The sequence below is a fragment of the Alternaria arbusti genome, assembly GCF_024043155.1.
Source record: "Alternaria arbusti strain BMP 1465 chromosome Unknown scaffold_2, whole genome shotgun sequence".
In the NCBI taxonomy this organism is placed as follows: Eukaryota; Fungi; Ascomycota; class Dothideomycetes; order Pleosporales; family Pleosporaceae; genus Alternaria; species Alternaria arbusti.
In genome coordinates, this window is record NW_026249942.1 from 74,436 (window position 1) to 102,064 (window position 27,629).

A 27,629-nucleotide genomic window follows, 5' to 3' on the forward strand; every position below is an offset into this window, starting at 1 on the left:
CCACATCACTAGAGACTGCCTTCTCTCCGCAGTCCTCATTTACGTCCAGAGTACCTTTGGCGTCATCTTCATATGTGTTGAGGCATGGCGTACAGTGCGATAGATGAGATGTCGCCAGGTGCACAGCATGAAGAGAACATAAGACGACCAGCTCCTTGGTCCTCACACCAAAACGTAACCGAAGCATAACCATAGCTTCGCACAGGTACCTCCACGACATTGCAACTACCACGATGTTACTCCCCACCCTCCTCTCCCTCGCCGGCCTGTTCACGACGACAGCCGCCCAGACCACCAACCCCCCAATCCGCTACATGCCCTTCGGCGACTCCATAACCGAGATAATCTGCTGGCGCTCCAAACTCTGGCAACGTCTCCAAACCACGCCCTTCAACTCCTCCACCGTCGACTTCGTCGGCAGCGGCAAAACCGAGAACAATTGCCGCGACACAACCTACGACCGCGACAACGAAGGCCACTCTGGTTTCCTCGCTATTGACATTGCGAATAAAGGGCAGTTGGATGGTTGGCTGAAAAGTAATCCTGCGGATGTGATAACGATGCATCTTGGCACGAATGATATTGTACAGCAGAATAAAGCGGTGGCGGATATTATCAAGGCGTTTGGGACGCTGGTGGGGAGTATGAGGGGGGCGAATCCGAGGATGAAGATTGTGGTGAGTTTGTTTCTTTCCATACTTGCCTGCCCAGGTGTGTAAGGTGTTGCTGCCACACAAGTCTGTCTCGCCTTAGAGTATACCAATTGCTTACTCACCCTGTTCATCCAGGTCGCGCAAATCATCCCCATGGGGTTCGGCAGCTACAACACCAAGATCCAAGACCTGAATCGCGCAATCGTTCCTTGGGCTCAGGGTCTCAATACGACAGAAAGCCCGATCTGGGTTGTGGACCAGTATACTGGGTTTAGTGGAACAGCGGACTTGAGAGATGGAGTGCATCCAAATGATAGCGGGGATGTCAAGATGGCCAATGTGTGGTTTCCGGCGGTTGTCAGGGCTTTTGAAGCGGTGAGGGCGGATAGGGGCACAGCAGTCGCTATGATTGCGAGGGAGTTCGCTGGGTAGATGGTGACAACGTCGGAGGACAGCAAGGTGTGGGACTGTGTAATCAAGGACCGCATCATAAAACTACCATTGACGAATGCATGATGAAGTTTAGTTCTGGATGCTTCGTAGGGCAGTCGCGACCAGTGGATATGATCGCACGTGACGCTAGCGCCATGACCTGACGCTAAAATCTCCAGCGTGGGGCAGCGGCGCCCAAATTGTCAACTCCCCGACTCGACGGCGCATCAACAAATAACAGCACTCACGCCCACCGCCTGCAACGCCACCCCTTCACCACGGACACTTCGGGCTGCATGCTTTTATCTCGTCGCTGATCGCCCAAAACAAACCCTTAGACGCCTGCACATAGATAGCCGCCATGGGAGAATCAAGGTAGGCACCAGGCCCGAGGGGTTAGGCTGCGGCCATCTGCGCAGACACCTTCACCACGACCACACACTGACAGCTACACGTGAACAGACAAGAACTCGTCGCCTGGTTGAACAACCTCCTCCAGCTCAACATCACCAAAGTCGAACAATGCGGTACCGGGTACGTTACGCGCGCCGAGGATAGAGGGGCACCCCTGGCCTTGAGGAGTAAGGACGTGTACTGATATGGCGGACAGAGCAGCGCTGTGCCAAGTCTTCGACAGCATATTCTGTAAGTCTTCCACCTCACCTAGGCGCGGATGAGATTAAGACTAACAGCGTGCAGACGATGTGCCCATGTCGCGAGTCAAGTTCAATGCGAACACTGAGTACGCATACCTGCAGAATTTCAAGGTATTACAGAGTACGTCTGCCTTCACACCGCCCAAATTCTCCGCTAACAATGCAGACACGTTCGCCAAGCACCATGTCGACAAGCCCATCCGCGTCGAGTCGCTCGTAAAGTGCAAGATGCAGGACAACCTCGAGTTCCTCCAATTCGTCAAGCAGTACTGGGACCAGCACTTCCCCGGCCACGAGTACGACCCCGTTGCCCGTCGCAAGGGTCAGGGCGGTGTCGCGACCGGAGCCACACCTGCACCCCGCGCCGCAGCATCGACTGCCCGAAGAGCACCAGCTGCTAGCAACACGGCTGCGCCTAGGACACGCACACCGCTTGCCTCTGGGGGAGGAGCCGCCAGCGCCGCTCTGCGCGAGGAGAACAGCGCTCTCAAGGAGACTGTCACGGGCCTCGAGCGCGAGAGGGACTTTTACTTCAGCAAGCTGCGCGACATTGAATTGCTGATCCAGCAAGCAATGGAGGCCGACCCCGAGCTCGAGAAGGATGAGGGGCTGCTCAAGCAGATCCAAAACATTCTCTACTCTACCGAAGAGGGCTTCGAGATCCCACCAGAGGCTGAGGGTGAGGGTGCGGAGGAGGAGACGTTCTAGCCGAGCGTCAGTACTCTTTCTGATGCTCCGACAGCCAGTTCAGACGTGCAGCTTGACAACATCATTTCCGCTGCGCATGTGTTATTGGAAGCGGCCAAACGTACAAAGACTCGTCGATCTGCGGGGCTCGATGGACCTACAGAGCGCGCTGAAAGTACTGGACCTTCCCAAATCCTCGTATCCGCAAAGCCTGTGAAGTATACACCGTGTGCGGAGCCTATTACTGCCAATCTTTCAGGCTCTTTCATGTTCGTCTCAGAGCCCCCTACTCGAGTTGTCACTGCGCAGTCTGCTGAGTCGTCGGAGAGTGAAGTGTTCTAAAGGTGGGTATGGTCATGATTGCATTTGGAAGCGAGGATACCATCTTTCTAGGGAGTTTAGCTCCCTATTATTCAATACACGATGTTTATGAGTTTGTTCGAAGTTGGAATGTGGTTTTGAAGTGTCTGTTGATGCGATTGTGCGATTGTGCGCTGGTGGAGATGGGTACGACGTTACTCCTCAGAGCACTCAACCATCGCTTCATCCCTGCGCGTTTCTCCGCAGCACCAGTCTTCACAATCACCATATCATCCATGATAGCCTCTCCCATCCTCCCCGCATCAATACTCCATCCACATGACCAATCCGGATTCGCCGGATCCACAGGCGACTGTGTATACATTTCTCAATCAGTTTCTCGTACCTCTACAAGACGGATGCAACGTTACATACCCCTTCCAGACAACATGCCCAGCCCCTAGGATACAGATCCACCGTGCAATCTGTCAAGTTGGCGACGGGTATGGGCGTATAACATGGTGGCCCGTTGTGGGAAAGTAGTTCGGTGCAGCAGGCATCGATGTAGGTGGGGCCGAAGTAGGTTTGGTAGAGGGTGAGGGGTGGGGAGGGTTGGGCGGTTGTGGGGGTGAGGAGGAGGAGAATGGCGAGGGGCAGGGGGAGGGGGGAAGAGAAGGGCATTCTTGGGTGAGTTGGTGGGGATGTAGGGGAGGGGGTGGAAGGATGGTAGACTAAGAAGATGATGGGCATAATAGTTAGTATTTATATTCGAAGTAAACAGCCTCTCATCCCCGCTTCCAACGCCCCCGGGTACAACACACCAATCCAACGTTACCCATTCCCCCCGCTGACCTCCCTCCACCGTTCACATGTACTCCAAACGAGTGACAGAGCCATGCAACGTACCACCCATCCGTCATCCCTTCTCACTTATCCGTACGTCATACCTAAATCCACTTCGCCGGCCTAGCCATTTATGTTGAGGCAATTTACGCGCTCAAGCGTTCTTCATCGCAGCAACAGCCTTAGCCATAGTCTCGCCCATAGCGTTGGAACTGAAGTAATCCCAGTAAACCTGCTCCAAATCCTCAAGCGTCATGTACTCAGACACGATGCCGCTGGGTCCGTGGCCGAAGAGAGGGCCGGAGGCGGGATAGGCGGGCTCCTGCGTTTACGTCAGTCCCATTTCCAATTCTGACCACAAGACCACCCATTTGCACCCCATCTCAACTTCCCCGCCCACAAAGCTTCTTCGGAATTACTAGGAAATACCATACCTTCTCAACACAAACAGCCCACCCCGTCGGATAATGATACGTGGAGCACTCAGTCAAGTTGCTCACATACTCGATATCAGTGCAAGGCGCATTGACACCACGACTGATGACGGTGTGGCAGCAGGCGTCGGTGTAGTCGGTGCCGTAGAGGAATCCGCAGATCGTGTCGTCGGGGCCCATCTGGGCGGTGGTTAGGAGGGGGAGAGAAGCTGCGAGGGCGATGATGGGAGCGGTGAAGCGCATTTTGGGGGAGTTGGTGGGTGGTGGTGGAAGGTGGTGGTTGTGGGAGGGTAAGGTGGGAAGTGAGATGGGGGGTTCTTCATGGGCATTTATGTGGTGACCGAGATTTGCTGGATCAGTGGTAGAAATGAAGATGCGGTCATTGAGGACGTTTTTGTACCATGGGTGCGCCATCCCGTCTTCTTTCCTTCCGTATGGCAAGGGCGAATAGTCGTGGGTGTTCCTCGGATGGAGATGCAAGTCTGCATCGTCGTATGCTTCTGGAATGATTTTGAGCGATAGAAGCCGAATGACCATTTCGTGTGACGCTAGCATGATTGACCGGACGGAAAAGGCTTAAGAAACGGCATCATAATCCCCAGTGCCGATGATGTCGGGGTGTTGCATATGCCGTGGACTCAGATGACATGGCAAGGTTTCCTAATCTGTTGAAACTCTCGCGGATGATGTCTGTCGCTTTCCCGTTTGAGTCTTGACCTCTATGGGTAAGTCTTTCTTCTGTACTTGTTGCTTACCGAGGCATCGATCATGTGCGAATATCTCCAAGTTAGTCGAGCAGCAAACATACCTATGTAACAGTCGCACTTGAGGCTTGGGGGTTAGAGAATGAGGTAGAAGGTAGGATATGCTAGTAGTGGATGCGTTGAATGAGGAGGGAAAGACGTCTGTAGGTGTAGTCGAAATTTCCTTTGTTCCATCAAGAAACATCATCAAGCCAGCTCTGAACATTCACCCCTTCATCAATCTCAAGATCCCTCATCCAAAGCCACGCTTCAAGATCATGCCACCAAGGTCCAAACGGAACTTCATCGAGGTTTGTGAGCCTCTGCATCGATACACCACTAAATCTATAAACCGTAGGATCATGGCGCAGGCGCGGGTGTTCTCTCACGTATCGACTTTCCCTACCCATGAAAGTCGTGCGGACAGGCACCAGCCTATCTGCAAACATTCTGGCCCTAGCGAAATCCCCATTCGCTTTTGCGATCTGGAAAGCGAGGTAGTATGCATGAGCCAGGCCGACTGGATTTGGGCTATGGTCGTGTCGCTTCCACAGCTGGACCGTTTCCTCGATGAGGCAAAGCAGATTCTCAGGTGTTTCGTTGATGCCGCGCGGCCCGAGACCAGTTTCGTCTGAGATGATGTTGTCTATTTCGTTAATGCGATTTAGAATCAAGTCGCTCTCGATGGACTGCTGAGATAGTAACGAGCAGAGTTGACATGAACAGGTGAAATGAAACCTCCTCTGGAGCTCCTCTTGTCGCTCGTTCCGATCGAAGGCGCCCCCCAGGTAAGATATCGTAATTTCTTCGCCCCTTGAGATATCTCGTATAGTATGTACTGTTAGCCGATTGCTATCATCGTGCCAGAAGTGAGCAGCATTGTTATCGCACGCGTGGTTGATACGGCATGCTGTGATGAAGATACCGCTGAGATCTAACTTTGAACCGATGGGTAGAGCGTTTGTGTATAAAATCCCCATCCATTGCGCCGTATAGTCGTTGAAAGGGTGGATATTGCACATGGAAAGAAACTCGCCTCTTTGATGTTGGTTCAAAGACGTGACTCGCTCTGCTAGTTCTGTCACAACTGGTTCTCCTACCGCGAAGATGGGTTTCTCAGAAGTGATCCTTGTACCTTTGGGGATATCTCTGGTCGCGACGAGGCCCTTACCTTTTCCAGGCACATCTTGAATGGCGTACACGAGTGGGGTGGCTAAAGCTTGAATGTTACCGATGAGTGCTTGCCGTGCGGGATGCATCTTGTTCTGGCTGAAAGTCAAAATCCGGTATAATTGACGCCTTGTAATCTGCTGGACGGTTCGTAGAACGTTGTGAGGATTGAATGTCTATATAAGTAAGTAGCGCAGGTCACGCTCAGAGTGTCATGCTGGAACCCGCAAGTCATAGGGGACAGCTGGTTGTTTGCTGGTAACACATGGGGCTCTGCCTTGGGTAGAGGTGAAATTGTGGTACCCTCAATGTCGCAAACAAGAGCTTCCATTCTGTGGAATACCAGCCGTTGAGAGCGCAGTCAGCGTAGTTGTGTGGGTGGCCAGTCCGGTGGATGGCTGAAGTATCGCCCTGAGTGAGCTGATATGAATTCACCGCTATCCGCTGTGCAGTCTCGATGCGCGCTGAGGTTAATCATCATGTCACATAGAAATCAACACTTGGAATGTCTGCTGAGACACGTGAAGACGTGTAAATCATAGGCGTTGTTGAGATGGGAGTTCCTCGGCTGATGTTCAAATACCGTAAGCCAACACTCCGCAATCGGACCAGAGGAGCTTTGCCGATGATCTGCAGCTGATCATTTCGAGATCGCGAGAGCTATCGTCAGGGCAGAATTGATTAAGACGATGAGGCATGAGTTGGCGGCCGCGGCTTTGCATGTGGTTCGTAATAATTGAGGCTTGCTCGGACGTGGGTTTGGAGCGTTGTGGGGAACGATCGCCTTCCCTGCCAGCGGCTTGGCGCCCGCGCTAGTGGGGTTAACGTGTCTCGCGCGCGTCCGGCTTGCTTGATCAACACTCCCCGCGTCTCCTCATAGCATGCATCATCAGCTAGCCGCCCAAATCTGGTCTGGGTCAACAGCGAGCTCACCGGAACCATGACGAGCGACAGTCGAGACATGCGCCCACGTGTGCCGCACCCCGCATTACTTCTACCCCTCCTGGCACCATAGCTCCATAGCTAGCTCTGGGCGATACCGGGGTTATGCGTTGCTATATGTGTAGAGCGCGCCGTCGGCATGCTTGCGCATCATTTATGCCCTCCTCTGCCTTTCTTGATTCAATTCCTTCCCTCTGTTGAGTTCTCGCATTCGTCGCGTTGTAACGAGTCATTGCACGCCCCAAACCACCATGTCTGACTGGTCTGATCTTACCGCGGCTCTCAAAGGAAGCTTGGACAAGCTTTCCAAGCTTCTCCAATCCGATGCACAGCTCAAAGCCTTTACAACTTCGAATGCCATTGACAAAGATGTGACTTTCGGCATCAAGTCAAGCGGGTCTGACAACACCCTGCTTGTCACAGTCAACAACGGCAGCGCAAAAGCCAGCACCGGCTCTTCGAAAGATGCCATTTTCACGCTCTCTGCTCTGCCCGAGCAATGGGAACAGCACTTCAAGGCAGTCCCGGCGATGCCGTACCAGAGCTACTGGGGCATGTTCGGCATGAACATCAAACAGAAAGGCATTGAAGTCCTGGGCGACCAGACAGCCTTTGCACAATGGACACATGTCTGGAGGCGTGTCCTCGAACTCACCCACGACGCGCATTGCGGACCGATGAAGGAGGACGAGCAAGCCGAACCCGAGCGCGACTTCCTTACTGGAAAGTACCTGTACCTCGAAGCTCCAGTATGGGGTAGGTGCAAAACCTTTTACGAGTACTCTGGTGAGGGAAAGCAACCCATCGTCTTTCTACATACCGCTGGCAGCGATAGCCGGCAATACCACGGTGTCATGAACGACGCGAAGATGCGCAAGAAGTGCATCATGTACGCATTCGACTTGCCAGGACATGGACGCAGCTTCCCTTCGAAAAACTACTCCCCGGGCGCGCATACAAACACAGAGGATAGCTACGTGGGCATCATCACGGCTTTCGTTAAGGCCCTGGGTCTGCGAAGACCGATCATTTGCGGCGCAAGCATGGCTGGTCAAGTTTGTCTTGCGGTCGCGATTCGCCATAGGGAGGTTGGCGCTGCGGGTGTCATTCCGTTGCAAGGGTATGTGAGACATTGAGGTTAAAGTAGCGATGCTAACGATTGTAGCTCTGAGTACCTCAACATGGAGCGACAATGGCATGATCGCTCTCCAGTAGTGAATCAGTCGCTATTTAACCCTGAATGGATCTATGGCGTACGTCAAACAGGTCAACTAGTAAGAGAGCTTTGCTGACATGCAGTAGATGATGTCTCCCACCACGCCTCATGCGAACAAGCAGCTCATATGGCATACATACAGCGCGCAAGCCTACGGCGTAAGCACACCCCCATCACCCCACCCCACCCTCCTCTAACCCGTCCCCAGATCTTCCACGGCGACCTCGACTTCTACTTTGGAGGTTGGGACGGACGTTCACGCGTAGCCTCGATCGATACCCAGAACTGTCCCGTATACATGTTGACCGGCGAGTACGATTGGTCAAACACCCCAGAGATGGGCCAGAAGACGGCGGACAAGATCCCCGGAGCGATGCACAAGGCGATGCCGGATCTCGGTCATTTCCCGGCGACTGAAAATCCGGCGAAGTTCGTGCCGCATCTTATTGAGGCGGTTGATCATATATTGAAGATAAGGTCGGATAATTTGAGTACTATGCGGTTGGGTGATGGTACGGATTAGACGCACACGTTGGCGAGACGTACGGGTGAAAGCGACAATACCTTGTTTTTACGCGAACACATCGATCTCTTTTGATGGTTGAATTGACCTCTTATCGTTTGACTTGGAATGTGCGAAAGACAGGAGGATAGTATGCTCATGCGTTGATCAAATGAATAGAGAGACGCAATCGACACCCGTATCGCACATGCACACCTGCTTTCCCATTCAAAAAAGGGTATCGTACTCAAATTAGCCATCCCAAACCCATGCAGAACAGAAATTCCCAGCACCAAAAGAACCATACTCCAACGCCTATATTACAACCCGCAAACCCAACCCAAACTGCCATTCCATTCCCCATCTCGCCAATCTCCCCTACCTAATCTTATCAACCCTCTTCTTCGCAATCCGAATCTTGCCATCCACCCTCTCCACATCCTCCTCAAACAAGCCCAACATCGCATTCTGCTCTACAATCTCCGTATTAATCTGCACACCCATCTCCTTCATCCTGCGCACCACCGTGCTCAAATCAACCAGATCCTCGTCTTGCTCTTGGATGATTTGTTGTTGTAGTTGTAGGACGCCTTCATTGTCCAGCTCGCGGGTCTTATCTGTTTCTTGAGCGGGCGGACCGCCGAAGACGCGACGGCTGCTAGAGGACTTGGTATTGGAGGTATTTCTGGAGGAGAAGAGTCCGGCTTTTTGGCTTTCGGTGACGGCGGCGCTGGAGGAGGTCGAGGGTGTGGAGGAGGTGCCGGAACCAGAGATTGCGGCTTTGACGGCCATGCTGTTGAGGACGGAGTCGAGGCCATCGCGTTCTTTACGCAGTCCGCTGATCATGTCTTTTCTTCGTCGGATCTCGCCATCGCCTAGTTTGTCGCCGGACCAGTCGTCTGATGTCTTCTTGCCGGATCCACCAAGCCGACTCAGCCCTTCCTCAAGCGCAGAGATGAGGGTACCGGCTCGAACGAGGCTTTTCTTTGCATTGGCCGCGGCTTCATGCTGGGCCGTTGCAGCGGTTGCTTGTTCGCGTTTCGTCAACCACCTCCTTGCATCTTGCAAGTTAGATTTAAGCTCCGAGTGCTTGTCCAGCCAGTCTGAACTGTCCCTCACTCTATCCTTGCCGAATTGGCTACCCGGGAACCCCGCTGCCTTTTTCCCGTTCGCGCCATCCTTCTCTCCTAGTTCCAGAAACTTTTTGTAGGCTTTGGAGACGCGCCAGCGCCCGTCTTCTGCGCTTTCTATCGCCCGCAGGTAGGCTTCTAGTCCGGATCGTCGCTTCTCGATGGCTTCGGGCGTGGATGTGGTGGTGCCTAGGCCTAGGAAGCCGCCGAGCCAGGATTTTGGGGGGAGGGGAGCTGGTGGTGCGGCGCTGACTTCTGAGCGGAGGGAGGAGTCGAGGGCGGAGAAGTCGGAGTAGCGCTTTTGTAGGGTGGTTGCGGCGCGTGGGAAGGGGTGTTCGATTTTGATGGTGTAGGATGTGTACGCTTTGCCATTTTCAGGTGTTTGCTCTTGCGTCGTTGGTATGGAGATCTTGAGAGGCGCCATGATTGCGATAGGTATAGTAATCGACTTGCGACGTAGAGCTGGTGTTGGTGATTCGGCGGCAGGCGGCCGTCTTGTGTTAGGCCGATGCCTGGCGCGGTCGCGTGCACTGTATTCGCGGCAATAGCGTCGTTGTGCTGGCCCAAGCTGAGTGTATGCGCGTGATGTGCTTTGGGTTTATTGAATACCGGGGCGAGACGCGTTGAATGCCAAAAGCAAAAGAGAATCTGCTGCAGCAAGATCCAGGGTCCATGCCTTGGTTGACGTCGTTGCTGCAGCCGCGGCACGCTAGCGCCACGTGCGTCACTAGAGCCTGACGTCGTGAGGTTTGCGAAACACTATGTCTTCTATCATCAACATCCCATCCAACACCAGACGGCCACAATAACCCGCCATCGAAGCAGCTACTCGTAACAAGATTCTATGCCTGCCATGCCGTTATGCATCACGACCTGAATGCCCACTTGACCCATTGGTCCTACATGCTCAGCTTTACGGCATCCTGTTCGGCTTGCACATAGGTGACTGGCTGCTATGTACAGGAGTCATCAAAGCGCTACATTTATACTGATATCGCGCCTTTCTTCAAAAGTGTTCAGAGCTCATTTTCAGTTCTTCTATCAAGCATTCTACCTGCATATGCAGATCGTGCGTCCCAAGATCTGGACTCCAGCATGCACAGCTCAGTATAGCAGCTACTTGGTCTCGCATCTTCCCTTGGTTCAAGCTGATCTCGTTTCGCAGTATCTCAGTATTTTTAGTCTGTTAGCATTCGTCTTCTCGAATGTGCTCATGCTGCCACCATACACACTCAAGCCGTGTCCCTGAACTCTGGCATCCACGACTCTGTATAACAGCTATTCAGTCTGATATTTCGATTCGTCCTGTCGCCCACTACCTTGAACACCGAAATGGTGCCTTGATCTCACAGGTTCTCTGTTCTGCTTCCGGTGCCACCTCTTCAGGGCGCAATGTCATCATAAGTCACTGCACTTTGGTCATTTTATCTGTTCTCTGCTCTTCGGATTTTGCGACCCGTATCTGCAGCCAAACAAGACTTTCATGTTCTTTCATAAAGATTGCCTGCAAAATGTTCGACTGCGACGCTCTCGTGGTTCCTTCTCCCCTAAGCGCAGCGTCGTCGAAAGTCACTGCATAGTCGTCGTCCCATCTTATGTCCTTTCTTCTCCGCGGGCTTCATGGCCCATATTTACAGTTCGAAATCGCCTTCTGTCTCTTCAGAAAGAGCTTCTAGGTGATGTGTCGACGCAATACACTCCATCACGGGCAATGCGTATGACGCATCACGGGTGCCCTGCTGAGACAGTAGAGGCTGAGCTTCCCGTATATGACCTGAAATTACCGTCGACGCCCTCTAGCCTCGTAATTCTATCAGTAATGTGTTACAAGGTGGTCCGAGCCATCGCTATCGGTCGAGTGTCTCGTAGATAGAGGAGGTATCAGTGAATAACTGGACGTGTTGCGGTCGGACGCTTTCCCTGAACGAGGCGAACTCCCACACAAACAAATTAAGCTGCGGACACTGAACAGACGCGACCCCCCTCTCCCCATCGAAGATAGACAGTATTCCATAACGACATCGACGGCGACATCTACCATGGCAATGCCTCATCTGCCCGCGGAGGTGGTCAACAACATGGTGGGCTTCGGGGTCGACGTCCATGGGGTCAGCCTATGGTGGCCGTTGCGCGGAATCAGCAGTAAGTCCTCCCATGGCGGAGCATCTATAGGGATGATGAGAATGGCCGAACTGACAGCGTCTTACCAGGGACTTTCCAGAGCAGCATCGACGACCGCACAGCGGGACAGCCAACAAGGGCTTTCTTCCCGCTAGATAGGCACACCCGCGCCCTCTTCAAGAACCTACTTCCAGCTCATATCGCTCATCGGGCGATCCTAGCCTGGGATGACCTCAACGGCGAGCACGACTTTCTTCCTTGGATCATCAAGTTCTCGGTGGACTGGCTACGTAGCTCTAATGCGATCCGCGCGGACCAGGAGTACGAGGCTGCGCTCATACTGAGCAAACAGTTGGCTTTCGCGTGCAAGTCTTCATTTGAGATTGCGACTCAGAAGTTCACGGGCCGGGTTTTCTCGCGTCTCTGGCCGTGGGCTACAAACTATCACTCTCACGTCGCCGTTCACGACCTTGCCGTCGCAGCGGCGCTTGGTCTCCTCGACCTCTTCAAGCTCGTGGCAGGCGCACACGTCAACCAGTCGCTCTGGGAAGCGTCATACCTCTACGGATATCCACTCGCTGCCGCTGCAGGTGGTGATCATAAGGAGGTCGCCGAATACTTGTTGGAGAACTTCGAGATGCGCTACCGCCTTCATCCTGACGAGGAGTATGCTGCGGCCTTCAAGAAAGCCATCGAGGAGTCACTGAGCCGCCGCCATTCTGCTATGACACTGCGACTTCTCAACGTCTACCACAAACACTTTGACCCACTCCCGGCGGGCTTACGTGCGAAGTGGCTTGAGACGGCGAGTGAAGATCCGGACGGTCGCATCTATGAGATGGTATGTACTCTTCGGACTGAGGCCGATGTTCGCGAACACATCGCATCGTTCAAGCGCGTCTGCAAAAACAACAACATCCCCGGCCTCACACGACTCTTCGTACAAGGACATCTCGATGTTAACCAAGGCTACCCCGACAAGAAGTTGCCTCTCCGCTGTCTTCTGTACACCGCGATCGAAATTGGCAAGCCAGGTCCGGTGAAGAAGCTCCTCGAGCTTGGCGCTCATCCGGACGGACTTCCGACTTCGCTACCTGACCACAGCCCTCTCTGGCTCACTGTCGAGCGTAACGACCTCGAGATGTTTGGCTTGCTCTTGTCATGGGGCGCGGACATGACTCGCATCAGGTCTTTGTTCAGCAGTAGCGATGACGAGTTCCAGCTCGAGCGTGAAGCGATCTGCACACACGCTGTGGACTTCGAGGTATTTCTTGCTGATCAATGGAACGCTTTCATGGATGGCCGTCTGGAGCTTTAGTAAATGGTGGCGCGTCGAGGAGGTTGCCGGCTACACACCAGTCTTGGATCGCGAAGAGCTGCACGTAGGGGCAACGTCGGCCCCAACGTCCGTGCTTGACCGGTGCACGGATAGGCTCCACGACAACAAACCTCAGCTCGCACCTTCACTCCCGTGGCTAGAACGCCCTTCACCACTACGTCACCGTCCACGTCCCTCGAAAAACGATTGAGAAAAGAGCATGGGCTTCATGTAGGCTAGATCCCGGGTCTTCATCGACCAGGACTCAGGGATACTCGGGCTTTCGATTGGGATGACGATCGAGTATTAGAGTATGGGGCTAAGTAGGGTCTTTGGGCGTTGTGGGATTGTGTTCCAGAAGCTCAAGTCTTAGATCGGATGGCTTTTACCAACTCTTGGAAATTACAAACTTTGGTCAGAATGTGCTTGTAATTTTCCTTCGTGCTCAATGTCCCACCTTCTTTCTCCTGGAGTTTAATGCCTGTGTAAGTACAATATCAAGTGTGTACATGAAAGAAGGAGACCATCTAGTAGGCCTCTTAATATTGCCATCTTCGAGCACACCTCGCTACCAGTCTCAAAACTCTCAAGCCCTCCTTCTCACACCTCCTCAAGCCCCACCATCCCAAAACTCTCCCTCCACAACCTCTCCTCACCCTCCTCATCATACGCCCACGCCGCATACCCCTCATTAGCACTCTCATACATCCCCTCCTTCCCCGCCTCCTCCTCTCTTGTCCCCATCTCCGCCAGACTAGCCAAATACCTCCCACCCTTGTCCTTCCACTCCTTACCCACCGCCGCATAAACCTGCGTCGCAGCCCCCTGCCCCACATCCTTGAACGTCCTCAATATCTCCGGGTCCCCAAACATCGCTTGTTTGGTTTCTTCGGAGACATGCACCCCGAGTCCAGACCCCTCGATAATACCGCCCGGATGCACAGACGTAGCGTGGAGATGGCGGGATGAGTAGTGCCGCTCGATGGAGTTTGCGAACCAGATGTTTGCTGTTTTGGATTGGCCGTAGGCGTTCCACGGTTCGTATGCCGTCTTTTCGTAATTGTAGTCGGAGAGGTGCACGGTAGACCAGATGTGTGCCATGCTGCTGAGGCTGACGTAGCGGCTGGGGTACAAAGGGGATGCGGAGGAGAGGAGAGCGTCTTTGAGGAGGTGGAAGAGGAGGAAGTGGCCGAGGTGGTTGGTGCCGAATTGGGTTTCGTAGCCGTCGACGGTTTTGCCGTAGGGTGTGGCCATTACGCCTGCGTTGCCGATGATGGCGTTGAGGTTTCTGTCGGTCCTGGTAAGAATCTCTTTGGCGGCTTTGCGGATGCTGGCGAAGCTGTCGAGTTCCATTTCGATTAGGGAAATCTTCCCGCCTTCGGCATGTTTCTCTGCGAGGATCTTGTCGACGACAGCTTGGCCTTTTGGTATGTTGCGCACGGTTCCGATAACGTGCGCGCCGGTTGTGTGCAGCGCACGAAGGGTTTCAAGGCCTAAGCCGGAAGATACTCCTGTGATAAGGAAAACTTTGTCGGTCAACTTGCCGGTCAGACCCTCGTCGCGAATGACTTGGAGGGCTGTAGGACGAGCGTCACCTGCGCCACGAAGATTCGCGATTTTGTGAAGCTCGGCATATTGGGCCATTGTTGGAATGGTAGTTTTTTGGGGAATGGGACCGAACTTGATAAGGTGCTTCTTCGCTAAGTCGAAGGTAAAGGATGCCAATGAAGTAAGTCTTGTATGATGAGCTGTGGATTTGAGCGTTATCGAAAGCTCTCCTTTGCTATATATATACTACGGTCTGTGGAAGGCCTCTGGTAACACTTCTTAGCATCTGGTTCTCTTCGTCTATCTCCATGTTCATCTCCTATCTCCATCGCATAATGGCCCGAATACGTCTTGCCTCATGGACAGATTTTGGTCCGTCTCCGAACAGAGAGAATGGTTGTGAACTGTTTGACCCAGTAGATAGAAAAAATGCCTCATTGCCCAGGCTGAAGAGCTTGCCCGCAGAAAGTTGAACTGGCTATTCCGCTTAAAGTAACACGATGTACACGGTGTTGTCGAGGGTTGGATGATATGTTGCGGTGGCTCCCAAGCGATGACGTTCAAGCGAGCGAATCGCGAGTTAATGCGAGTTTCGTCCGAAGCCACACGCGCTGACCGGCATTATCTGGGCACTCATCTCATGCACTCTATTTCGCCACAAAGCACCGAAGATAGGAATTGATGCGATGAAACTTGTTTGTAATCAGGATCAGTATCCTTCTTTGTTCTTTGATTGAAGACACTACGCCTTGTGCCTACTAGGTAGGCATGTCTGACAGGGTGGCTTCTGGCGCAATAATTGGCTATTCCATCGTATTGCATTTACCAACTTGATCATCTCTACGCGCTTCCAAAACTCTCCCTCTTGACTGCCAAGAAGGTCAAACTCCAAAGCTGGCGAATATTACTCTCAGTCGCGGTCAACGAGCCCAGCTGCTCAATCTGGTAGCCGTTGTCGTATTTCCAACTCCACACCTCATGGCTTAGCTGGTCGCGGTTGGCGTCAATTGTATCCCAAAGGCTGTTGTATGCGGCGAAGACCTTGTCATAGACTGTGGAATCTGCGCAGAAGTCTACGATGCTGAGTTAGCAATCACATGATGGAGAAACGTGAGAATGCATCGGGATATCGACTTACCAGGCGCACCCTCCTTGTCGCATCGACCAAGCTGTCGCGCAAGCCCAGCGCCCATCATGGCAAGCTGCCAACTCCAGACTACAGTGCCGTGGTAGTTGTCCGTTGAGAAACCTGCTTCGAAGGTCGCATTTCCAGCGTACGCAGGGTTCGCAACAAATAATCCAATGTCGCTCGATAGGCCAACTGGGAAGGGTTGAAGAATGTGATCGGCGGTCTGGCTGATGTATGCCGTCAACTGGGTTTGATTCGTGGTGTCGAGGAGGAAGTGGCGGAAGCAGTCATCGCTATTGATGACGGGCACAACGGGTGCACCGACTTCGCCGTCAAGGGCAACGCCGTAGTATGTGACATCGCTTGTGATCTTATCGACATTTGTTGGGAGGGTAAGGTTGGCGTTCGAGACGTAGTCCTCAACAAGAGATTTGGCGTCGGCCTGCAGAACGGTGACTTCGAAGAAGCGTAACGTCTCGTCCTCCCAAATCTGGGCGTACTTATCGGCCTCTTCGCACCATTCCGGGTGGTCTGAGAAGAAGCCCGCACGACTCAGATTTGCGATAGCCCGAAGTCCTGCAGGTACAAGCGCGGTGTTGACGTTATACGGGATGCGACCTCCTCCGAGGCCATTACTAGAGTCGCGCCACTCGCCGACTATCTCGCCTTCGTTGAGATGAATGAGGTTCTCTTTCACTTGACTATGCGCAAACGGTGCAGTGATCCGCATGATCCTTTCGGCGGTGAACTGGGCCAGCTCAGAATACGTCAGTCGTTCGTTCTCGACGAGGAATGTTGCAGTCTTGCTGAAGAAAGCGTCCGAACGATTCTTTCCAGCATCTGTATCCACGAAGTAGCTGTTCATGGAGATTGGAAGCATAAAGTCCGTGTCGATCATCTTGTAGTCACAGTCAGGTGCGCTGGAGTTAATTCCCTTCTTCATATTCAGCCAAATCGCGTAGTCGCCGAGGACCTCCTCGTGACACACAGTTCCATCAGTACGATTGACTCGCTCGAGGACAGCTCCGATGACGGCTTCGATAGCTGCTTCGCTGAGAATGGGCTGCATCAACAGCAGCGAGAGCATACTGTCTCGACCGAAGTAGGTGAGGAAGCGCCATGTGCCAGCCAGCAGCTTGTTCGAATATGATAGGAATGACAAAGAGGTGGTTTGGTCTGGGTTCTCTGCAATCAAGCCGGAAGACGCCTCGTTGAGAACTTCTTGAGGACTGAGCTGCTCTAGTTGCGGATAGTTGTAAGAGGCTTCGAAGCGGTAGCTACCTTCGCCGAATGTCAAAGTCCAATTCGCCTCGCGATTCAGCGTAATGGCTTGAGCGCCATTCAGCGGTGAGAACGTCAGCGTCGTAGTAGTCACACCGTCGAACCAGGTACGGTTGATGGAGGCGCTCCCGTCTTCGTTGACCGCGAAACCGAAATTGTTCTGGAAGTCTTGACTAACGCCTGAGCCTTCAGTCTGGTCGCGAATAGCCCGTATACTACCAAGGATAGATTGCGTCAATCTAGCAGTAGTGTTGAATTTGATCGATGCTGACACTCCAACACGATCCGACGCGCTCACTGCCTCTACCGTTTCTCCGCTGTCAGACGTCTCTAGGCTGATGTTCAGACTGCCTTGACCGCTCTGAGGCGCGAAGTACGCCATAGCTCCACTGTTACCAGCAGGCCATGCCACGATAAGCCGAGGCTTGACGACACTGGTGTTGCTATCAGACCTGGGACTTGTAACGATGACATGGGCGCTGGTGTGACAATCAGAATAGAGGTAGTTCTTCTGAGGTCCGTCCTCTAGATAGAGTCTTGAGGCCGCTTCTTCGCATGGTGATGAGAGATCATTGGTTGGCGGAGGTGAACACGTCGTTGAACTTTGGGGGTAAGCCAGGACGGTAGCTGCCAGGGCCGCTGACCCCAATACTGTAATTGCGATCATAACAGCCCTAAACTCGTTAGGAGATAGATCTCGCATGCATGTGAACTTCATAGAGTAGGCTTCATTACTTACTTGTTGGTTCAGAAGATGGTCCAATGACTTTGGGTGTGGTGAGTAGTTTTTACTTGCGCGGTACGTGACAAGAACGATCCGCCGTTCAATCGCAGTAATTGAAGGACCGTGTATTACGGATAAATCAGGTTACTTGGCCCGTGTGCAAACGATAGCCTGTCAACATCACTCCTTTTCTGGTCTTTGGTCGCCTTATGTACCTAGGTACGCCCTGTTCCCTCGGCCCTATACGTCTTCTTAGCGACACATTGGCAAGGCACAGTGCTTACTCGACGTCATGGTTGGAGGTTAGTACTCTAAGCCGTTCGTACTCCAAACCGTTATTAAGTACTCCAAGCCCCGCGTCCGGTCGTACTACCCCGTGCACGGGTTGCGGGGTCGCTTCGATGTCTTGTTGTGGAGTACAAGATCGGCGGTTCGTTGGTCTTTGTCCCGGTGAGCTCGCTTGGCTAGCGCTAGGACGCATCTGGTCGAGATCGTCTCCAGCTCCTGCCCGGGCAGGTGAACATATACCACGTTGGCACACGAACGAATGATTGCAACAACAAAACCGTTGGTGAAATAAACTGTGCTTAGGACAAGGGCAGAGAAGTCCTAATGAGCAGGCATGTGCCAAGGGCGGAGATATTTCCGCTCAAACGAGTCACAGATTCCTCACATTTCTTACAATTGCCAAACGTTTCCAACAGCCGAGTTGACACATTCAAGCTGAGCTTACCCCGAGTCCCTTCATGTTAGTGGCTTACTGTTGCCTAACTACACACTCGTTCCCTTTTCCGATCTTGGTTTTGTTGTGCTCAGGTTCTCGTCACATGTGTAGGCACAACCTTGGAAGTTCGCGCAGGCGCCCGATAGAGGTGTACAATTATTACAACAGTAGAGTTTCTGTCTACTTATCCACAAACAATCCCACGATTAGCGCGTGAGTCTTGCCGCTGAGGACCTAGCCAGCGCAAACAGCGTATGTCCCCCAGGTCCCTAGGTGTGCGCGCCCACGATGTGTTTCGATGTTCAGCCGTCTATATCGTCAATATAAGATGTCAGATTGCCTATCCTTCCACATACGACCATAGGATCATGAAAATTAGGCTTCCCGTCCGCTCAGCCATATACAAGCATGATACCGGCGGATTAGTAGTTAGGTGGGTGACCACTAGCGAATCCCCGCTGTTGTATGTTTTTGCCAAATTGTCTATCTTTTTGCCCATCACGGTCTACGCGATCGAACACCGATAGGCTCGCTCGTACAGGATGTGATGCGAGTCGCTTTGGCCCTGCGAGTGCGGCGACGATGGTGATCGTGGAGACTCCCTCTCTTTTTGCGCGTTTGTAGCAGACCCCGAGCACATGCCTCACCAACCTTCACTTGGACATCAGAACAAACACCATGGTATCATAAATTACCATCTACTTCAACTCAACAACCTTCTTTCCCTTCTTCTTCGCCTCAAGCACCGCATCCCTCCACTCCTTGACCCCATCCAACGCACCCTCCGGATCCGCCTTCTTCTGCAGTAGATAGCCCTGAATCTCCGCGGGCGAAAACACACCCTCTGGGAGCGCTTCCGCAAACTGCTTCGCCATCTCCACAAGCTTTTCTGGTGGTAGCGTTGCGAAGTTGGGCTTTGATGGCAGAGCGCCGCTAGTGAGAGGCGAGGAGGTACCAGTCGATGGCCTAGCTTTCCTCTTCTTTGTCTTGGAAGATGGGGATTTCGCTTTCTCGTCATCGCTCTTCTTCTGTGTCTGGGTCGCGAGGTCCTCTTCGCGGCTGTACATGCGACGGAAGATCTCCTGTATTTGGGTGTTGGTGGCGAGTGTGAATTTGATTTGCAGGTCTACCCGGCCGGGGCGGATGAGTGCTGAATCGAGCTTTTCGGGGTAGTTTGTTGTCATTATCAAGACGCGGCCTTCGCTTGAAGCAGCGCCGTCGATAATGTTGAGAAGGCCGGCGAGAGAGATTTTACTCTTGCTGCCTTCTTCGTCGGTGGGAGAGGGGACTGGTGGTGGGGGAGGGGGAGGTGTGGGCTTCACGCTAGGTGCTTTTATGCTGGGCGATTTTATGCTGGGTGCTCGGACGGATGATGCTGCATCGTCTGTGACGAGCGTGGTGGTTTCGCTGTCCAGTTTGGTTATCTTCCGTGGACGTAACGTTTGAGTAAGTCTTCGGCGGAAGGACTTCTTCTTCTCGATATCGGTGATGGACTTTTGTTTCTCCTCGACTTTCTTCTCCTCTTTGCTATCGAGCTTCTCGTCTTTGCTTTCGGTCTTATCCTCCTTCTCTGCCACGGCGTCCTTCGCTTCAGTAGATGACTTGGCCTCCTCTTCCGCCTCCGAGATGCGATCTGATGCTGGTATCTCAGAGGACTTGTCTCGACGGATACCTGCGCTGTCAATATCTTCTAATAGAACGATGCACCGATTTGGCAGCTGGCTGAACAGCATAGCTAGATCCGACTCGGTCATGTCACGCTCACTCAAAGAAGCGCAGTAGACGCTAAGCCCAAAGATTCCAGCCACTGCAAAGCTCAAGGATGTCTTGCCTGTACCAGGAGGTCCGTGGAAAAGATATCCTCGTCTGTGGGGAATGCCTCGGGCGGCGTACCACCGAGCCGTGGCTGGGTGGAGGTATTCGTTAATGTCTGCAACGACCTTGTCCTTTTGCGTTTCATCCAAGGTCACGGTGCTGATAGGTCGTGAGGGTCGGCTGGACTGGGTGGACCAGTAACCACCGTGTTTAGTCTCCGCTCGCATGATTTCAGTCGTGCTGTTACTCTTGTGCGATGACCATTCCTTGACATGATCTATCAACTCCTTGACGGGCTTCGTGCTGCGACCCATGCAACGGATGATGACAAAGTACTCAATACGTTCCGCGTACTTGTTCTCTTGGGAATCCTTCCTGAACTGGAAGTAGTGACCATTGTGGGTGAAGCTGTCGTCGCCAAGATTAGGTTCGTAGTACACAGGACTAGTACCTTTATACTTGTCGTAATTAAAGATGCCAGACTCGTCCAAGACGTCTTCATCGTCTGACTCGGGCTCGTCATCAGAGTCTGCGCTATATCGAGTCTTGGGCTTTCTCGAGGTAGCTTTCAGGTCTCTGCTGACTTCCGTCATGCGCTGTTCCGATATCCAGGATATGAACTGGGGGTATAAATCATCATCGTCGTCTATCCGGATGGCAGAAGTGCCATAATCTCTGCATGAACTGTTAGCAGACCGCAGTTGACTGGTAGAACTGTAAACTTACTGCATCCATGTACGCCCCCTGTTGTACAAGAACATCGCTCCTTGGAAGATACCAAATAATAAAAGGTATAGAGACATCGTGCTGCCGACATCGAAACCAATTTTGTTGAGGACCAGCTGGACAATAGCACCGAAGCCGGGAATGTTGATGGCTGCATCTGCGAGGCCAGGAGGTAGCGATTCCTTCAGGTTCTCCATGATTATACCAGGCCGGTGGCTCAATCCGCACGTCGAAGAAGTTTTATAAGTGGACGTGTCTTGAATGAAACCCGATGCGTTTGCTCGCGTAACAAAGCGCTCCGATTAGATGTGTTCACAGCGAATGTCGTTGATTGTTGTAAAGTCGTAGTAGTCCAAGAAGAGACCTGTGATATACTTATTTGTCGCAAGCGCAATTCACCAGGCATCCAGATGATGTATATCGATTTACCTAATAGCTTTCATCGTCATAACTTGGAGTTGAGAAAAAGGGCGGTGGATGGCAGCCTGAGCTAAGGAGTGGCTGTGCACACTATGCAGCCGATCCAATGCAATCAGCTTCGACATCAGCCTCTCAAGGCTCTGTTAGGAGAAAGCTTCCTCGCTGGGGCATGGTCACCTGCATGATGCATCCAGTGAGTGGAGACCGCATGTGTTTAAAGTGCAGCGGCATCGCTAGGTCGAATGAGAGCGTTCGCGCGCAGACAGCGTGGCTCCAGGCAAGGCTGAGTGGCGTTCATTCTGAATTCTGGGATGAATATCCTTTGCGCACGAAGGTCGACTGAAGTGGCTGAGATGCATGCTGCTGTGGGTACAAACGCATCATTACCGACTTTGGTGAGGAGAACCGGCGACGCCGGGCGTGAAGTGTGGGCTAGCCGGTGAGTCAAACGCCCCCCATGGTACTGCTGTAGGAAGGCGCTGACTCGAAAGCTTAGCGAGGTAGCAGCAAGGCAGCCGCAGGGTTGAGATGTGGTGGGGTTGGTTCATCTGCAGATGGCGAAGTGAGGGCTGTGGCGCACCGGTGGGCTGCAATCTTCCGCATGTTCGGGCTAGCGTATTTCTGTACGTGGTCTTGGCACTATACGAGGCGGGCTGTAAGCCCGCTTCAGAGTTCACACCTTGTTCGCGACCTAGAAGAATGTTGAACTGTTATTCGTGTGCGATAGATCCCAGAAACGAAATGATGTAGAAGTGGTGATGAGATTTCATTGGTAGACATGCCGTCTGGATATCAAACGCCCCTACGCCCTTTCTTTTGCTGTACACCTATGCTAGCCTGTCTAGTTACCCAACCAGTCTAGAAACTCTGGCGTGAAGTAGCTGACCACTATTGAAGCTCCCGCTCGGAGTATGCCCTGCGTAGCCTCTTCCGCCATCTGCCTCAAGTCGAACACACCTGCAGCTGCGGCCGCGTGGATCATAGCGTATTCTCCAGACACCTGGTACGCTGCAATGGGCATGTCCTTGCCAATTTCCTTCGCGTCGCTAATGATGTCGAGGTACTGGCTCGCAGGCTTGACCATGATGATGTCCGCACCCTCACCAATATCTCTGACAATGGCTCGTCGTGCCAGACCGCGGCCGCCGGGAGGTAATTGGTAGCATCTTCGGTCGCCAAACGAGGGCACTGAGCCTGCAGCGTCGCGGAAGGGACCGTATAAACATCCTGAGAACTTGGCGGCATACGACATCAGCACGACCTGGTGCGAGATGCCGGCTTCGATGAGCCTCAGCTTGATGGCGCGTATGCGACCGTCGTTCATGTCCGAAGGCGCAACACAATGCGCGCCGGCATTGGCATATGAGAGCGCCACATCCGCGATTCGCTCTACTGACAATGCGTTGTTCAAGCTGCCATCCTCCTTGAGGATACCGCAATGGCCGTGTGAGGTGTATTCGCAGAGGCAGACGTCGGCAACGATGAAGAGGTCGGGGAATGCTCGTCGCAGCAGGCGGATGGCCTTGATGACGGGGCCCTTGGGGTCGTCTGCGTTGGTGCCCAAGGCGTCCTTTGCTGAGGGTGCGAGTGGGACTCCGAACAGTATGACCGACTTGAGACCCTTTGCAACGAGCGGGGTGAGGTATGGCACGACCTTGTTCAGGCCTCGGCGGTGGATGTTCGGTAGGGAGGGGATAAGTATCTCTTCATCGGGCTGGTCGGAAATGAAGAGGGGGTAGATGAGCATCGACTGCACTGAATGTTAGCTTCCGTCAAAGGCTCATGGCGTCATTCCTCGCACCTTTGTGAGCTGTCGCTCGGCCTGCCATGCTCGCGACAGAGGGTGGCTGTATCCTCCATGCAATTGGCTCTTGATATCTCCGGAGATGCTCACGCTCGTCGCGGCAGTGCTGGCGTAGGATCGGGTGGAACGCGCTTCCGATATTTGGGAGCGCAGGTCGGGTCGCTCTGGCCGCTCCGAATTGTTCCGGTATGCGATGTCTGAGACGAGCGAGGAGAACGACATGGCGGAGAGAAAGCAATAATGTCTTGTAGGTTGGTGAAGGAATCGAAAAGTTCAAGTCCCGCCTGTGCAAAGAAAGTGGAATGCCGCTGACGTTGGCGTCGGGGAAAGGTGGCGTTCGTAGTAAATGCGGACAGCCGAGGCGTCAAGTTTCACTCCGACTGTAGCGATCGCACTTTGAGTTTCAGAAAATCGGAGTACGGACGGACGCAGAGACGAGATGGGGGTATCGGAATGAAGAGAACAATTTGAAGCTCAATTCTCTGAAAGACCGTGAAATCTACACGGTTTGCGACGACCACTATACGCATATAAGCTGCAAATTGTCTCCGGTGCCCAATCATATGCGCAGGATTACTGAGAATCAAATGTGGCCTAGCGTCGGATGGTGTTAGTCAGCTCCCAGATCGAGAAGTCGGGACAGTCTCGGGGATCTTGGAAGCGCATCGAGCTTCATCACATGATGCATCGCCGAAGTAAACACCTGTACAGTCGCGCTCCAAGCGCACACGATCGATCCCCAGCCTCTTCCACGACAAGATGATGTCGCTGTTTCGAGTCGCGAGCACCCAGCGGGCCGCACGCCTTTTATGACGATGTGGCTGGCTCACAATTTCCCGTCTCTGGCTGTCTGTCTACCCACCATCGCAACTTTCACCCTTTCATCGGCCCTTCTACAATGGAGTCTTACTTTTGTCTTATACAGTCACCATCGCTCAGTAATCGGGATATCTGTCGCCGCCGCTGATCAACATCAATCTCAACATGACCGGACGTGGCTACTTTGCAAAGTTACTCCTCAACTCAACAATGTGAACGCGCAGTATGCGATGCGAGCCAACACCAACATTAACATGGTACCGCAGTATCCTGATCAGATGGAGACGCCAGGCAGATAACGCCACGTACAAAGTCTCTGTCGTATACCGACCAAAATCAATACGGACAGGACCCTCAAAGCAAAAAGCAACAACACAAAACGAAAACATCAGCTTCGGAATGCGATGTGTTGAGACGAAGGGCAAAGCGGGGTCGCCTTCTCAACCTATGAGCACTTTCGATAACCCACTGTATTCGCTTACGGCTCGCATGGACACAACGTGTATACCGACGTCGTGCTTTCTTTTTTCGACATCCCAAGACCCCGCTGCCCCTAGCTTGAACCCTAACTTCGAAAACAAACATCACAAAGCAAAACCTCTATACCTAGCGACCACAGCCAGCACTCGGTTAGGCTACGAAGAGAAATTTCGTCCAATAGTGCTACACCATCATTTTCATTATTCCTACTAGTCTAGGAGCACTGGGCGCTATCCCGAGTGCCGCGTCGCTCCCTTGACGGTTTTCACTGCAAGCCGACAGAAACGGCAGTCCACAATCACTGTACTGACATGGATGATAGCGCGCCGTCAGCGCGGGGCAGCTAACGTTAGACCCCGTAGGCCGTTCATCATCTTGGTGTTGCGCATATCACGACAAACAAAGTATAAGCCGTGCGTCTTGTGAAAGATAAACACCAGGTATATATGTAGAGGGCATGCAAGGCACACGAATCCTTTCTCACCCCTGCACCCATCGCAACTCCACTCAACTCGGTGACTCGATTGACTGTTCCAATCATGTCGTCTGACCTACGCGCCCCTACCGTTGCTGTCAACTTGACACTGATTGTGTTGACTTCACTCGCTATTAGCTGTCGTATTGGGAGAAAGATCAAGATACTGAGCAGCTTTGGATGGCATGATGGTAAGTTCAGTCTACTTGTTCCCACACGAGCCATCATACTAACTGACATGAAGCTCTTGCTGTCTTTGCCGGGTCTTGCGCCATCGTCCTCTCATGCATCCAGATGTACGCCACTCGTCTCGGAGCAGGCCTACACGAGGCAGATATCGACCCAGCCAACATGGAGATGCTCCTCAAGGTACATCAACCCACCCCACGATCACCATCTTCCACCCACTAACTCAGCACCCTAGATGGTCATGGCCGCCCTAATCTTTTACTTCTCCGTCAACTGGGCCGTCAAGCATTCGCTACTCATCTTCTACGCTGAGCTCACCTTCGAGCCGTGGGCCCGCCGTTGCATCTTCATCATGCACATCGTCGCCTTCTCCTTCGGTCTCACCTGCGTCGTAACCAGCATCTTCCAATGCGTCCCCGTGGCAAAATGGTGGGACCCAACCATCGAGGGCTACTGCATCAACCTGAGCGATTTCTCCTACTTCAACTCGGTCTTCATGGTAGCCTGCGATGCCGTCCTCTATATCCTCCCCGTCATCTTCACTTGGAATGTTAAGCTCAGACGCCACCACCGCATCGCCGTCAACTTCCTCTTCGCCTTGGGTGGACTCGTCCTCGCTGCAAGCGCAACTCGCGTCTACTTCGTCCACCGACTCGCCACCATGGGCGACTTCCCCTTCCAATACGCCGCGTCTATGATTTGCGCTGTCGTGGAGAACCACCTCGCCGTCATTGTCGCCTGCGCACCTAGCATCAAAGCCGTCCTCATCCGCTACTACCCCAGCCTGCAAAGCAAGTTCGAACGTATCATCAGCGACGAGGGCTCCGGCTCAAAGGGCAAAGCATACCGGACTGGAAGCAGCGATCGTGCTACATATGACCCTGAGGCTGGAACCAACGGCAGCGAAGATGTCAAACTGCAGATTGTTAAGACACAGGATGTCAAGATTGAGAGGCCAGATGCGAATCGCATGATCACAGGTAGCAGTGGCAAGAGTGAAGGAAGTCTACTAGGACGCTGGTGGCGGGCACCTAATAACTGGAACGTCAGCGTCGAGAGCCAGGGCAAGTGAGATGGAGGATTTCGTATATTCGTAGTCGTTTCGAGGTTGATTCCTCCTTGCTTCTGTTCAGTATCATACCCATGTAGTCCTCAACCACCAAGTTCATCTTCACATCCACCACTTCTCACACCTCCGTCATCCTCCATGCCCCCTCATCATCTCCCAATCTCACCCCCAAACCACCCCGAATCCCTCCCGCCCTCACTCCACATCCTCCCACTCCTCCTCCCCACCCCCAACCCTCGGCACAGCACCCGGCCCCAACAACGGCCTATTCCCTCCCGTCCCAATATGAACGAAGTCAAAAGGCTCACCAATGCACATCTCCCTCTCCTCCTCATACTCCACTTCCCTTTCTCCGAAACTAAGCGCATTCCTGATCTTAGCCCACAATCTCTTCCAGAAACTGTCTGACCTGACGATCTCGGCTTCGGTGACAGGCTGGGGCAGCGCGGTGATGCTAGTGTCTTGCGCGTCTTTGAGGTTGGCGAGTGTGGGGTTCGCGAGGTGGTGGGATGTGTTTGGCCGTGAAGAGGAATTGGCGTCGGCGAAGAGGATGGAGGTCATGGGGAGGAGGTGCTTTGAGTCGTTTTGGGCCATTTTTTTTTGAGGCGCGAAAGCGTGTAGTGTAGGTGTAGTGTGATGTGCTTTGTGCGCTGGTGTTTGTCAGTGGCTGTATTGCAGAGCTTTGCAATGCGAGTGTAGAGGTACGGCGAGGTTGTAGCTGGCTACGAGTCTGAGAGACGGGGGATGTCTCTTTGTTGTGGTCGCGGCGCGTGTCTCAGTTCGTTTGTTCGGAGGTTGCGTCATTGCGCAAACGGTGGGTTGAATGCGACGGTGAACGCGAGTTGCGTACGCGGGGTACGGGCGCGCTCATAGTGGTCTGATCTTGGGGTGAATAAAGCGTTCATATTGTTATGAGCGAGTTGTTCTTCGTGAGCTCCATTATGCGCTGAGATAAAATGCGAGCTCCTATCGGAGAGGTGTACTACTACAATGCGACTGGTTCATCGCCAGAGTCCGGATCGCGACGGCTTTTGACCTATTGATCATCGTGACCAGGCGGTAGATACTTCATGCGGTGTACGTTTTGATACGAGAACCTATAGTCTAGCCCAATGGCCTGTTCATACCCAGTCATTATGAGGTGCTTAAGAACATAGCCTCAGGACTCGGGGCAAAATTTACTGCAAACGCCCTCACCGTCTGCTCGGCTTGGGCATCGCAGCCCATCGCAGGCAGAACTGGACCTCATCCCTTGCTCTTGAACAACTGTATAATGCCA

At 53.1% G+C, this 27,629-nt stretch overlaps 12 protein-coding genes across 12 annotated transcripts; 5 read left to right on the forward strand and 7 right to left on the reverse strand.

Annotated features, from left to right (window-relative positions):
• Positions 1 to 233: 233 nt before the first annotated feature.
• J4E86_001546 (uncharacterized protein) lies at positions 234 to 1,085 on the forward strand (the record flags this gene model as incomplete). Its single annotated transcript, XM_051442113.1, has 2 exons — positions 234 to 677; positions 789 to 1,085. 2 exons carry the CDS (start codon positions 234 to 236, stop codon positions 1,083 to 1,085), a joined length of 741 nt encoding a protein of 246 aa, XP_051305701.1.
• Positions 1,086 to 1,446: 361 nt separating this feature from the next.
• On the forward strand, positions 1,447 to 2,449 carry J4E86_001547 (uncharacterized protein; the record flags this gene model as incomplete). Its single annotated transcript, XM_051442114.1, has 5 exons — positions 1,447 to 1,460; positions 1,548 to 1,619; positions 1,696 to 1,730; positions 1,785 to 1,862; positions 1,908 to 2,449. 5 exons carry the CDS (start codon positions 1,447 to 1,449, stop codon positions 2,447 to 2,449), a joined length of 741 nt encoding a protein of 246 aa, XP_051305702.1.
• A 1,276-nt stretch (positions 2,450 to 3,725) lies between these two features.
• J4E86_001548 (uncharacterized protein) lies at positions 3,726 to 4,248 on the reverse strand (the record flags this gene model as incomplete). Its single annotated transcript, XM_051442115.1, has 2 exons — positions 3,726 to 3,893; positions 4,072 to 4,248. The coding sequence occupies 2 exons, from the start codon at positions 4,246 to 4,248 to the stop codon at positions 3,726 to 3,728; spliced, it is 345 nt and encodes a 114-aa protein (XP_051305703.1).
• Positions 4,249 to 7,111: 2,863 nt separating this feature from the next.
• J4E86_001549 (uncharacterized protein) lies at positions 7,112 to 8,599 on the forward strand (the record flags this gene model as incomplete). Its single annotated transcript, XM_051442116.1, has 4 exons — positions 7,112 to 7,980; positions 8,026 to 8,113; positions 8,163 to 8,234; positions 8,285 to 8,599. The coding sequence occupies 4 exons, from the start codon at positions 7,112 to 7,114 to the stop codon at positions 8,597 to 8,599; spliced, it is 1,344 nt and encodes a 447-aa protein (XP_051305704.1).
• Positions 8,600 to 8,956: 357 nt separating this feature from the next.
• Positions 8,957 to 10,132, reverse strand: J4E86_001550 (uncharacterized protein; the record flags this gene model as incomplete). The annotated part of the gene is made up of 1 exon (XM_051442117.1): positions 8,957 to 10,132. One exon carries the CDS (start codon positions 10,130 to 10,132, stop codon positions 8,957 to 8,959), a length of 1,176 nt encoding a protein of 391 aa, XP_051305705.1.
• A 1,615-nt stretch (positions 10,133 to 11,747) lies between these two features.
• Positions 11,748 to 13,147, forward strand: J4E86_001551 (uncharacterized protein; the record flags this gene model as incomplete). The annotated part of the gene is made up of 2 exons (XM_051442118.1): positions 11,748 to 11,850; positions 11,919 to 13,147. The coding sequence occupies 2 exons, from the start codon at positions 11,748 to 11,750 to the stop codon at positions 13,145 to 13,147; spliced, it is 1,332 nt and encodes a 443-aa protein (XP_051305706.1).
• A 600-nt stretch (positions 13,148 to 13,747) lies between these two features.
• On the reverse strand, positions 13,748 to 14,791 carry J4E86_001552 (uncharacterized protein; the record flags this gene model as incomplete). The annotated part of the gene is made up of 1 exon (XM_051442119.1): positions 13,748 to 14,791. The coding sequence occupies one exon, from the start codon at positions 14,789 to 14,791 to the stop codon at positions 13,748 to 13,750; it is 1,044 nt and encodes a 347-aa protein (XP_051305707.1).
• A 744-nt stretch (positions 14,792 to 15,535) lies between these two features.
• On the reverse strand, positions 15,536 to 17,808 carry J4E86_001553 (uncharacterized protein; the record flags this gene model as incomplete). Its single annotated transcript, XM_051442120.1, has 2 exons — positions 15,536 to 15,768; positions 15,834 to 17,808. The coding sequence occupies 2 exons, from the start codon at positions 17,806 to 17,808 to the stop codon at positions 15,536 to 15,538; spliced, it is 2,208 nt and encodes a 735-aa protein (XP_051305708.1).
• A 1,443-nt stretch (positions 17,809 to 19,251) lies between these two features.
• Positions 19,252 to 21,291, reverse strand: J4E86_001554 (uncharacterized protein; the record flags this gene model as incomplete). The annotated part of the gene is made up of 2 exons (XM_051442121.1): positions 19,252 to 21,043; positions 21,095 to 21,291. 2 exons carry the CDS (start codon positions 21,289 to 21,291, stop codon positions 19,252 to 19,254), a joined length of 1,989 nt encoding a protein of 662 aa, XP_051305709.1.
• Positions 21,292 to 22,355: 1,064 nt separating this feature from the next.
• On the reverse strand, positions 22,356 to 23,540 carry HEM2 (Aminolevulinate dehydratase; the record flags this gene model as incomplete). Its single annotated transcript, XM_051442122.1, has 2 exons — positions 22,356 to 23,264; positions 23,316 to 23,540. 2 exons carry the CDS (start codon positions 23,538 to 23,540, stop codon positions 22,356 to 22,358), a joined length of 1,134 nt encoding a protein of 377 aa, XP_051305710.1.
• A 1,616-nt stretch (positions 23,541 to 25,156) lies between these two features.
• On the forward strand, positions 25,157 to 26,353 carry J4E86_001556 (uncharacterized protein; the record flags this gene model as incomplete). Its single annotated transcript, XM_051442123.1, has 3 exons — positions 25,157 to 25,283; positions 25,337 to 25,461; positions 25,517 to 26,353. The coding sequence occupies 3 exons, from the start codon at positions 25,157 to 25,159 to the stop codon at positions 26,351 to 26,353; spliced, it is 1,089 nt and encodes a 362-aa protein (XP_051305711.1).
• A 192-nt stretch (positions 26,354 to 26,545) lies between these two features.
• J4E86_001557 (uncharacterized protein) lies at positions 26,546 to 27,221 on the reverse strand (the record flags this gene model as incomplete). The annotated part of the gene is made up of 2 exons (XM_051442124.1): positions 26,546 to 27,000; positions 27,188 to 27,221. 2 exons carry the CDS (start codon positions 27,219 to 27,221, stop codon positions 26,546 to 26,548), a joined length of 489 nt encoding a protein of 162 aa, XP_051305712.1.
• Between the last annotated feature and the right edge of the window lie 408 nt (positions 27,222 to 27,629).